This window comes from Lemur catta, chromosome 10, assembly GCF_020740605.2.
Source record: "Lemur catta isolate mLemCat1 chromosome 10, mLemCat1.pri, whole genome shotgun sequence".
Taxonomy (NCBI): Eukaryota; Metazoa; Chordata; class Mammalia; order Primates; family Lemuridae; genus Lemur; species Lemur catta.
In genome coordinates this window covers 2,468,075-2,480,130 of record NC_059137.1, presented here as the reverse complement: position 1 = coordinate 2,480,130, position 12,056 = coordinate 2,468,075, and the positions used below count along the sequence as shown (strand labels likewise).

The window sequence follows — 12,056 nt, the reverse complement described above, 5'->3', positions numbered from 1 at the left end:
TTACTCTGCACACGGGAAGCCAGGCCCCGCGGACCTGCCCGCACACCCTTTGGTGCCCTCCTCGGCCTGTGCAGGCGAGCGCCGTGGGCTGAGCTGGGGTTGGGGGACCATGTTGGGGGGACAGCGCAGAAGGCCCCCCACCCCCGGGAGAGGAGGAATCAAGTGCATCTTCCCATAATTTTGTGCGTCTATTCTTGGCAGCTCCAGCTGTTAGTTTGTGCTCCGGGAGGTGCTGCGTGGGCGGGTTTGTGCTCAGTGCGCTGCGTGTCTCAGCTGAGGTTTCAGCGAGTCCTGGCCTCTGGGGCCTCCCGGGGACCCAGGTCGTGGGGAGAAGAATAAAACGGTCCTGCTTGGGAACCCTGGGCAGGGCTCTGGAACCAGCCGTGTGACACTCCAGGGCCAGCCTGGGGTGGCGTTTGATCCAGATTTGGACCAATTAAAATCTCCTTCCTGCTGCTGTCACCCCCATCCCCTCCATCCCCGCCCCAGGACGAGGTCCAGAGCCCGGGGCATCCACCAGGGCAGGCGGGAGCCAAGGCTGGCTAATGGGCGTCAGCTCTGGGTTGGTGTCCTTGGCCACGCTGTCATTGTCCCTTCTGCTGCTGGCCCAGGGACCATGTGGGGAGGGTGGGCCTGCCAGACCCTGCCTTAGGCACAGCCCCGTGTTCCCCCAGGTCTGCCCTGGGCAGGGGGTGGGGAGTGTGGGAGTCAGGAACTCGCCCTTGGTCCCAAGACAGGCAGACTTTGCACCCCCACCCCGGAGCCACCCTGGGAGCCACTAGGTGACCCTCCCCAATCCCTAGCGCCTTAGCAGGGCTGCAGCGGTGGGACGTCCCTGCTGGGCTTTCAGGGGCCAGGGCGAGCTGAGCCTGGTGGGCGAGGCGAGGACTCCCCGCAGGGATGCCAGTGCAGGCCCTCCCTGGACGCCAGGGCGAGAGCTAGGAGGGGGAGCAGCCTCACTGGGCCCTCCCTGCGAAGTGGGGGGGTGCAGCTCAGGGCTGCGGCTCTGGGAGGCAAGAATTGCCCGCACCTCTAATCACACCTGTGCGCTGCAAGGGGAGGGCAGGGGGCAGAGGCGGGGGAGGTGCAGGGGGTGGGGGGCATCTGAGAGAGGCGGGCAGATCGCAGTGGGGGGGCTGAGGCCACAGCAGAGAAGACAGACCCTGGGGCCCATGTGTCTGCCCAGCTTCATGCTCCTGCGCTGTCAGGGACTTGTCTGTGACCTTGGGCAAGGCTTAACCTGTGCCTCAGTTTCCTCATCTGTAGCAAGGGTTGCCCTCGACAGAGTGTGAGGCACGTCCAACAGGGCTTGGCCCCGAGTGGGCGCCACGCACCAGCCTCTGGAGCTGTCACTGTGGTCACCTACCACCCCCCCACCCCGCCCGCCTCCTTCAACAGCTGCCCCCGGGCTCTATCCCACAGCCTGGGCGTCGGGCGGGAGGCCTGACAGTGGCCCCCGAGGTCCTCTCCAGCCCCACCACGGTGACCAGGCTTCTCCACCAGCCTCCTGGGCCCTGAGCCGTGACTCGGGCTCTCAGCCCCACCACCACGGGTGCCATTTGTGCCACGTTCTGTGCCTGAGCACCTCACGCCCCTCGCCGTGCCCACACGCTCGCCCGCAGCGGGGGGCCCTGAGGGCAGGGCCAGGCCTGTCCTGTGTGTCCCAGCGTCTGCGGGACACGGCTCGGGGGCGGAGGGAGGGAGGAGGCCGGGAGGGGCCGTGGCGACGCCTCCTCTTCCCAGGTCTTGGAGTACGACTACTACGGCGCATACGGGCACCGGGCGCTCGAGGACTACGCCTACGGCAGGCTGCTCGGGGACGAGTACACCTTCGACTTCCCGCCCCACCACCACACGGTACGTAGGCCAGGGTCCCCGTCCCCGTCCCCGGTCCCCGGTGAAAGTGAAAGCTCCCTGAGCTTCCCCAGGGCCCGCGGGGCTCTCACCCAGGGGTCCCCGAGCTCTGTGGGCACCGTCCTTTGGGGCTGGCTCGGCTCTGAGGAGGAACCCCGTGATGTTTCCTCTCTCTCTTCCCCCCACCTGCACGGGGCCCTGCGGGCAGTCAGGCCTGGGGTGAACATTCCCGCCAGGCAGGGGCTGGGGCCAAGTCGGGCCGTGGGGCTCCGGGAGCTGCTCTGAGGCCGGCACCGGCTTCCGTCCCTCCCGGGGCTCCAGGCAGAGGGCACCACCGGCAGTTCTTGCAGAGTAGACCCAGGACAACGTGGGCCCCCCAGGGGACGAGGAGACCAGAGCTGGGGACGCGCTGTGGCCTGTGGTCTGTTCACTGTGCCTCTTGTTCCGAAAGTGGGCGTGTGAGGCCGGTCAGACGGGCAGCAGGCGCCCACTGCCTCCCCCAGGGCCTGGCTCCCTCCTTCCGCCGGGTGGGGGTGGCAAGTCTTGGGGACCGGGACCCCACCAGCGTCCACACTGCACAGGCGTGTCATCGCAGGCAGCTTCTGCAGAGCCAACAGTGCCCGCGTCCAGCCTGGCCTGCCCAGCCACTGAGTCACGCGATCACTGAGGGGACCTCGCTGTTGTGTGCGTGTCCCGCACGGAGACACGGTGTGAAGTGTCACCGCGAGTGTCTGATGTGGGAGCAGAGCCCAGGGGCAGCTGGGAGGCATCTAGCAAGAGTGGCCTCTGGGAATTTGGACACCGCAGTCACTCGGGGGCCCCGCGCCCCGATGGCCCCGCACGGGGGTTGATGCTCTGCTGTCGCTGCCTTGAAGCCCTTAGTGCTTTTCAAACGAGCCGCTAGGCTCCGAGTCTGCGCCGGGCCCTGTGAGCCCTGCCGCCGGTCCTGCAGGAAGGAAACATTTATTTCCACCACGTCCCCCGAAGCTGGCTCTAGTGTAAAATACCTGCTGCCGGCCTCGGGAGGGGGACTGCGCCACGCGCCAGGCCTTCTCAGCGCCCCAGTCTCTCGCGGCCGCCTCGCGGGAGAGCACAGGCTCCGTCTGGCACCTCCTGGGGGACTCGTGGCCCTGCAGGATGTGGGAGCTCGGGGGAGATGCCAACTTGGCTTTGTGGCTCCATCCAGCCTCCGCAAGCGCCGGCAGCAGCCGCAACGCGTGAAGCGTGCCCGGTTCTCAGCGCTGGCAACTCCCCAGCCCGGGTAGACGCGCGTCGGCCCAGGGAGCTGTTCTGGGTTTGGTGACAGCCCCAGCAGCGTCAGCAGAGGTGCCCGACAGAGGGTGGGAGCTCCTTAAAGGACAGCGATGCCTGGTGGGGCCGGAGCGGCCGGGGGCAGGGCGCGGAGGGCGACAGCCCCGTGGTGTGCTGGTGGCTGTGTGACAACCAGCTCCCTGCGGGGATGCGGGGTCTGCAGCGTGGGACCATTGGCGTGATGTACATGCTCTCCCCACGCCGGTTCCAGTCCCAGCCGCCAGCGTGGCTCGCTGACCGGGGAGGTGGGAGGGGACCTGCGAGGCCCGGCAGGTGCAGCACTGACAGGTCCTGGCCGTGCAGCCCCCAGCCCCAGGGAGTGCCCAGCACAGGGGCCCATGGAGGTTGCCTGGGGGGTGGCGGTGGGTCTGGAAGGAGATGAGACACAGCAGCTGCCTGGGACCGGGTGGCTGTTGCTGTCATCTTTATTTTCGATACTGACCACGAGGGGGGCTATCTGCTCACCGGCGGGCAATGTGCCCCACAATGAGAGGGAGGACCAGGGAATAACAGTGGATGACAAGAGACTCTGAAAGCCTGGCCGGGGCCTTTGAGGCCCTGGGGAGGGAACTAGGGAGAGATGTGTGGTTTTTGTAAACTGCTTTATTAAGATACAATTCACACACCGCGCAACTTGTCCACTTAAAGGTACAAGTCAGTGTTTCTTAATGAGTTCACAGGGTTGTGCATCTGCCACGGCTGGTTTCAGAGCGTTTTTGTGTCCGGGCAGAGGAAACCCCACACCCGTCAGCAGTCACCCCAGCCCCAGGCAGCCCCTCATCTGCTGTCTGTCTCTGTGGATGTGCCCAGTTCGAGCATTTCATGGAAGCAGAATCATAACACATGTGCCCCCTTGTCACTGGCTTCTCTCGCTCAGCAGGACTTTCCCAAGGCCCACCCGTGCGGTAGCAGGTGCCGGCGCCTCCTCCCTTTCGGTGGCGTGGATATGCCACGTCGTGTTTGCCACTCATGAGCTGTGGACACCGAGGTCTTGTCACTTTTGGCTCTTATGCATAGCGCTGCTGTGAACACGCATGGACACGTTTTGTTTGCACGCGTGTTTTTGTATCTTGTGGGCGCATAACTGGGACCGGGACAGCTGGGTCATGCGGTGATTGCTGAACGTTTTGAGGAAACACCAACTGCTTTCCTAAGTGGATGCGCGACGCTGCGTTTCCCCACGGCCTCCCAATGCCTGCTGTTATCTGCCGGGCGTGACGTGGCTTCCTGTGGTTTTGATTTGCGTTTTGTAACGTCTGGTGATGGTGCACACTTCTCACCTGCCAGTTGCCCACTTGCGTGTCGTCTTCAGAGAAACGTCTGTTCAGATCCTTTGCCCATTTTAAAATCGTGTTGTGCTTTTATTATTGAGCAGTGAAAGCCTTTCGTGTGGCCTGGGTACAGGTCACGTACCAGACATAGAACACGTAGACGTTTTCTCCGCCCTGTGGTGGTGGTTTCGGTTCTGCATGGCGTCGTTTGCAGCACAGCTTGTTAAATTTCAGCAGTGACCAATTCATCTGTATTTTCCCTTTTGCCACTTGTGCTTTTGTTTTCATGTCTACGAAACCAAACCAAGGTCACAAAAATTGACTCTTATGTTTTCTTCTAAGAGTTTTATAGTTTTAGCTCTTCCATGTAAGTCTAAGATTGATTAGAATTTATTTATGTGCATGGTGTGAGGAAAGGGTCCAACCTCATTCTTCTGCACGTGGCTATCCTGTTATCCTGGCAGAGTTTTTTGGGAAGACCACTTTGCCCGTGGAATTGTCTCCACGCCCTTGTGGAAAATCAACTGGCCATAAACATGAGGGTTTATTCTGGACTCTCACTTCTGTTCCATTCATCTCTACGTCTACCCATGTTTAGGGCCACATGGTCTTCATTGCTGTAGCTTTGCAGGAAGTTTTCAAATCAGGAAGTGTGAGTCCTTTAGCTCTGTTCTTCCTTTTCAAGATTGTTTTTTTAAATATTCTGGGTCCCTTGCTTTTCCATAGGAATTTTAAGATCAGCTTGTCAATTTCTTCCAAGAAGCCAGCTGAGACTTTGATAGGGATTGTGTTGAATCTGTAGCTCAATTTGGGATGTGTTGGCACTTAGAATAGTTAGTTTTTTGTGTCATGAACGTGGGATGTCTTTCTGTTTATTTTGGTCTTCTTGAATTTCCTTCAAAGTTTTGCAATTTTTTGTTAAATTTATTTCTAAGGATTTTATTATTTTGATGATAATGTAAATGGAATTATTTTATAAATTTCCTTTTCAAATTGTTTGTTGCTAATATAGAAATACAATACTTTTTTGTTTGTGTTTTTACGTACTGACCTTGGAACCTATAACCTCGTTGAGCTATTTTATTAGTTCTAACAGTTTTTTGGTGGATTTCTTAGGATTTTCTATATGTAAGATCACGTTATCTGCAAATAGGGATATTTTTTCTTTTCTTTTCCATTCTGGATACCTTTGGTTTTTGTTTTCTTGCCGAATTGCCCTGGCTGGGGCCTCCAGTGCAATGTCGGATAGAAGTGGTGAGAGCGGACGCCCATCTTGTTCCTGATCTGGGGGGGACATTGAGTCTTTCCTCGTTAAGTGTAACGTTAGCTCTGTGGTGTTTGTCGGGGCGAGGGAGCTCCCTTGTATCCCCAGTTTGTTGTGTGTTTTTGCCGTGAACAGGTGGATTTTGTCAAATTCTTTTTCTGCATCTGTCGGGTGGTTTCTGTCCTTCGTTCCCAAATGTGCGTGACAGCAATTGATTTTTAGATGCTAAATTATTAACTCACGCTCCTGGGATAAATCCCACTGACGTGGTGTGTAATCTTTTTTCCTACGTTGTTGGATGCGGTTTGCTGGGGTTTTGCTGAGGATTTTTGTGTCTGTATTCATAGAGGATATATCAGTCCCCTGTGGTTTTCTTGTATCTGTATCTGGTTTTGGTGGCAGGGTAGCCTTGGCCTCCCGGAATGAACTGGAAAGTATTTCCTGCTCTTACATGTTTTGAAGAGTTTGGGAAGAATTGGTATTAATTCTTCCTCGAATGTTGGGTAAAATTCACCAGCGAAGCCGTCTGGGCCTGGGCCGATGGAGAGTTTTAGAATTACTAATTCAGTCTCCTTTGAGGTACAGTTATGTGGGGATTTTCCGTGACTTCTTCGTTCTGTCTCAGTGCAAGCGTTTGCGTGTTTCTGGGCATGTGTCGTTTCGTGTCCAGTCTGTGGGCACGTGTGCGCAGTGGTCTCCCGCGGTGCCTGCGTCTGCAAGTGGCAGTGACGTGCTGCCTTCACGCCAGAGTTGTCACGCTGGGTCGTCTTTGTCCGTGTAGCCAAAGCTTGGACAATTTTGTTGTCGTCTTGAAGAATCCACTTTTGATTTTGTTGATTTTCTCTATTTTTCTATTCGTATTAATTTCTGTCCTAATCTGTATTACTTATTTCCTCCTTCTTGCTTTGGGTTTAATTTGCTCTTTTCCCAGTTTCTCAAAGAGGAAGATTGGGTTGATTTGGGATCTCCTGTCGTGACCCGGGCTTGGCCGTGAGTGTCCCGCCCCGCCCGCCAAGCGGTTGTGTGTTGTGTTTTTATTTCCCTTCATCTCAAAGCGGTTTCTCCTTCCCCTGTGGGTTTTCCCTGACCCGTTGGTTCTGCAGGAGTGTGTTGTTTAATTTCCGCTTACTTGCGAATTTTCCAATTTTTCTTCTGCTACTGATTTCTGATTCAGTTTCGTTGTGGTTAAATGACGTGCTTGGTGTGGTTTCAGTCCGTCTGAGCTACTGAGCCCTGCTCTGCGGCCTGGGACGTGCCCTGTCCTGGGAGTGTTTGCTGCCCTGACGTGTCCTGAGCAGGCGGGCGGGGTGGCAGGGCAGGCTCAGAGCAGGTGTTCTGGAAGGAGCCCCCCCGGCCCCCACGGTCCTGAGGAGGAAGCAACCCTAGGAGCCCCCACAGCGTCCCGCCTCCCGGCCTTTTCAGATCGGGGCGGAGTGCCTGGCCTGCAGAGGGGCCGCTGCCGTGTTCGACATGTCCTACTTCGGGAAGTTCTACCTGCTGGGGCCGGACGCCAGGAAGGCTGCCGACTGGCTCTTCTCTGCGGATGTCAGCCGACCCCCAGGTGTGGCGCCAGGGCTGGGGGGCACGGTCCTGTCACGTCAGGGGCCCTGGGCGCTGAGGCGACCCGGCAGCTGACCCTTCCTCTTCGGGCAACCTGAGCACGTGGCTTCCCCCACCTCGGCCTGGGCCGGGCCCTGCCTAGTCCCCTCCGCCCCAAGCCCGTCCCTGCCCCCACCTCCGTCCCTCCGTCCTTGCTCCAGGAAGGACGCGTGGCAGCTGGCCCTCAGTCTCCTGCCCTGGGACTGAGGGCCCAGCCGTCCCCCGAGTGGCATTGCCAGAATTGAACAGAAACACAGGATGCTGTTTTGATTTTTCAGATAAATAATGAATAATTTTTCAGCGTGGGTCTATCCTGAGCAACATTCGTGGTCCTCATCTCCCCTCCTGTCACCCTCACACCCCGAAACTCACCCATCCCCGTCTTCAGAGGGTCCCGGGGCTGCGTTAGGGCGTCGCAGACTGGGCGGCTCACACGGCAGAAATGTGTCGTCTCCCCGTCTGGCAGCCAAAGTCCAAGTGAGGGTGTCTGTCCCTGAGACTCCGGGAGATCCTTCCTTCCCTCCCCTGGCCTCTGGCGGTGGCAGGGAACCTCAGCCTTGCTCTGCTGGCAGCTGCGTCACTGCAGCCTCTGCCTGTTGTCACCTAGCTTCTCCCTGCACCCTCCCCTTCTCCTAGGGACAGTCGTCGTATGGGGTTAGAGCCCACCCCGATGACCTCATGTGACTTGATCGCATCTGCAAAGCCCTATTTCCAAATGAGGTCACATTCCTAGGTCTTGGGGGTTAGGACTCCAACATAGCTTTTTGGGGGCTGCCCAGCCAGCGAGCCCACCCCCGTCACGTGCGCCTGCTGCCAGCCCTGCCGGCCACTCGCACCCGCTCCCCTCCTGCCGCATGTCCCCTCCCTCTCTCCGTGGATCCGTCCTCCGTCGGCACAGCCACTTGTGCCACAGACGTTCACAGGGTCTCCTGCTGTGCCGGGCTCAGCGCCGGGGCCCAGATGAGTGCAGGACGTGAACGCTGTGGGGGGCGGGGGGGAGCCAGTGTTAGGGCATCTCAGGAAGAAAGAAGGTTCCTTCCCCAAGGGAGACGGTGGTGGGGTGACCTGCCCGTCACTGGCCCTCTCTGGGTCACGCAGCCACAGTGGGTTCCCTGAGCTAGGGCCTTTCCAGGTCACCTCCCACTAGGGCCTCCGGCTCAGGGGTATCCAGGCTCTGCGAGGAGGCGGGTGGCTCTGGGCTCCGGGCGGGCACAGACCTGGGTTCCTCCTCCTGCCCGCAGGCTCCACGGTGTACACCTGCATGCTGAACCGCGGCGGGGGCACCGAGAGTGACCTGACTGTCAGCCGCCTGGCCCCTGGCCCCCAGGCCTCCCCACTGGCCCCCGCCTTCGAAGGTAAGAGCTGCTTCTGGGTGCAGTGGGTCTGTGACTACAGCCTTCTTGGGGACCGGTGCCACGGTGGCAGACCAGACGGGACGGGCTGCTGAGGGCTGCTCTGTGATGGGCTGTCACGCCCGCCGTGCCAGGGCCCGGGAGATTGCAGGTCTTGTTTGAGCTAATGCTGGGTTTGCTCGGGCAGAGAGGCTGGGCCTCCGAGAATGCGGTGACTGTGTCTTTGCACCTGTCTGGACCGCGGCACTGCAGAGTGGCCCCAGGGTGGGCGTGCTCAGCGCGGCTGCGGGAACACAGTGAGCCAGGACAAGGCTGCACCCCCAACCCGGGAAGCCGGCTCCTTTCTGCTGCCAACGTCCGTGCTGGGTCGGCTTCCGGTCCCTGCGTGACCCCCAGTCTCAGGCCTGGCCAGGTCCTTAGAGGGTGTCTGGCTCAGAGTCCACGCTGATACCCTCTGCCTCCTTCCACTTCTGTTTGCATGCCCTGGGTGATGGGTGGCTCAGCACCTTCATTCCTTGTTTGTTACCTGAGCCAGGGTCTGCCTCCCGTTGCTTCAGCTGCCTGAGCCTGTGTCCTGGGTCACACGGGAGTGACCTGGTCTCTAGTCCTGTAACCCGGCTCCCCTGGGGAGGAGGAAAGAGCAGAGTGGGAATCAGTCTCTTTCTCTAGAAAGGGCCATTGCCACCTCCCAGCGACTGGGCTTGCAGAGGGAAAGGTGCCGCTGTGCTCTCCATGCTGCCGTCCGGGGCAGGCCGCGGCCAGCAGGGAGGGCTCAGCTCATTCAGAAAACTCAGCGGCCTCCTGCCTTGGCCTGACTGGGTGCTATGTCCCCAGCGAGCGTCCCCTGGGGGTCCGAGCCTGGGCCTGGGCATGGGGGGAGAGAGGCCGGGGAGAAGGGGGCTCATGCATGTATCGGGGCAGCCACTCTTGCATCCCCGACAGCTCCCGAGCACCTACTGTGCGCCAGGCTGTTTGGGGCACTGAGGCCCCAGTGATGAGCTGGAGAAGGTTCCGGCTGTGCGGACTGTACGTTTGTGATGGGAGGACGCAGGGTTAGGGAAATAGAATGAGGGGACCGTGTAGGGTATTAGATGTGGCAAGAGGAAAGCGAAGGCTGGGGCCGTGGGGGGGACAAGGTGGCCTCACTGCCCAGGGGCCTTAGGGGTGGATTCGGGGTGGATTCGGGGCTGGGGGCCTCCAGGCCTCCGGGTGCGGCTGGAACAAGACGTGATGCGATGAGCCTGCAGACGCAAGGCTGACGGGGACACGTGGCCGCGCATGTGCGTGAGGGGCCCTTCCTCCTCCGCTGGTGTCATGGAGGCTGCAGGGCGGCAGGCTCAGCCTGAGCATGTGTACTTAATTCGTTAATGAACATGTCCACTCCTTCCTTCCTTCAGCGGGGCTTTTGCCATCGGGCAGACCCGGGGCAGACGGTGCAAGGAGAAGACGAGGCTGGTGGGGTCTCAGGGCCCCCCAGTGGACTCCCAGACGGGTGCAGGAGGAAAGTGCAGGGGGTGGCCTGGGAAGCAGCTGATTCGGGGTGAGGAAGGCTTCCTGGAGGAGGCGGTGTCTGCCCCAGGCTCTGAGGGATGGCGGGAGCCACCAGCTAGAAGCATGTGGCATGTGGGGCGAGCCCTCGAGGAGGTGGGGGCGGCCCAGAGGAGGAGGCCCAGAGCTGCCGACTGACCGAGCAGGCCCAGCAGGGAGGCCCAAGAGCGGGACCCCAGTGACGATGCAGGTCACCGAAGCCCTGACCCAGGTGCTGCCCTGCCTGGCTCTGGGACTCGCCTCCCTGGGCCTCAGTTTCCCCCGCAGGGAAGCTGTCAGGAAAGCGCTTTGCAAACAGAGCCACCTTGCAGCAGTGCACAGCGAGGTGCCTTTCCAGATGGTTCTGCTGGATTCCTGGGGCTGCAGTCTGGGCAGCGCTGAGCTGTGGGAGGCTTGTGCTCCGTGGCTGTGACGGGCACGGGGAAATGAGTCACGTCCCCCAGGGTGGCTCTGTGGGTCCTGGGGACGCTGCTAAACAAGAGAAAACCGCTGCGACTTTGTTTTATTTTCAGGCTTAAAAACTGCACATTTCTGTCATGAATATGCATGTGTGTTAAATATGCATGCTTTTAATATGCGTGCTAATTATACGTGCTATGTCAGATCCATTAGGTCAGGGAGCGTGATGATTTCCATGTGATCAAGGCCGTGTACAAAGCGGTTGTCAATCTTAAGAGTCACTTTAAATGATCTTTACTGATTTTTAAAAATGTCACAGAAGGCCTTGGTGCTGCTGGGAAACGTCCCAGCAGTGCTGAGAAGCACAGGCAGGTCCTCAGCCCCAAGCCCAGGCCGGCCAGATGGGGACAGGCTCCTGGCTCAGCCTCGGGTGGCCGCAGACTGGTGGGGCCACACAGGAGTGGAGGTGCCAGAGTCACACGGGAGTGCGCGTGTGCGGGGCTGGGCCAGGCGTGTCTGTCTGGCGCAGGCCGAGGATGCTGTCCGGCATTCCAGCGTCCTCTCGTAACCCCAGCCCAGGGATCAGGGAGCCCGTGGGGACTGGCTTGTGGTTTTGGCCTCAGTCCCCTTTTGTGCTCATTAGTGTCAAGAGGAGAAAGGGAGGCAGGAGGCTGGCTGGCACCCTGACAGGTCCCTGATCCAGTGGATGCTCTTGACAGCCCCGTGGGCCAGAGGCTGTGGCTCTGCCCATTTTACAGATGAGAAGACGGAGGCTTAGAGAAGCGGGTGGGAAGGGAGGCCAGCAAGTTGCAGAACTGCCTCTGGGCCTGGACGGCCACGGCCTGTGAGCTTCCCAAGAGCACCCCCCCAGGGATGGGGTAGTGTCCCTGTGAGGTGTCCCCAGAGGGCGGTGAGGGCTTGGGAAGAGGCCCTTCTCCCACCCCCATGGTTCAGAGGACACTGTGCGGGGCACGGTCCCCGGGCACACCGAGGCATAGGCTGCCACAGTGCTTTGCAGGTGGGAGGGGCAGGTGGACTCCCCAGGGAGACGGTGTTTGAGCCGGTTGTGGGGGGGAGGGGTGGCCCAGGTCCTGCAGGGGCAGCAGTGAGTGTGAGGCCCGAGGGGCACCTGCTCGGGCCCAGGATGAAGCTCGTCAGAGCCGAGTGTCACATGAGAGCACAGGGGGTGGAGAGGAGGCCACAGAACCCGGGCAGTGGCTCCCCCAGGATGCTGGGCTGAGGTGGGCTGCCCTTTGAGTGTGGGTACCTGGGTGGCAGTGTGGCCCAGTGGGTGTTTCACAGCTGTGGATCTGAGCTGTACGGGGTTCCACCTTTTCCCACCATGTGTAACCTCTCTGAACCTCAGTTTCTTTTTCTGAGACCCAGGGATGGTGATGACTCAGCATCCCAAGTAGGACCAAGAGGGTGTTGCCCGTGAGGGCCCTGACCCAGAGCCCG

At 59.8% G+C, this 12,056-nt stretch overlaps 1 protein-coding gene across 1 annotated transcript in view; it reads left to right on the top strand.

The window, feature by feature from the left end:
• SARDH (sarcosine dehydrogenase) overlaps positions 1–12,056 on the top strand; it is a 55,016-nt gene that overhangs the window by 23,022 nt on the left and 19,938 nt on the right. The window contains 3 exon segments of the mRNA XM_045562561.1: positions 1,744–1,857; positions 7,123–7,261; positions 8,541–8,654. Of these exon segments, the coding sequence (XP_045418517.1) occupies positions 1,744–1,857; positions 7,123–7,261; positions 8,541–8,654 (367 nt within the window).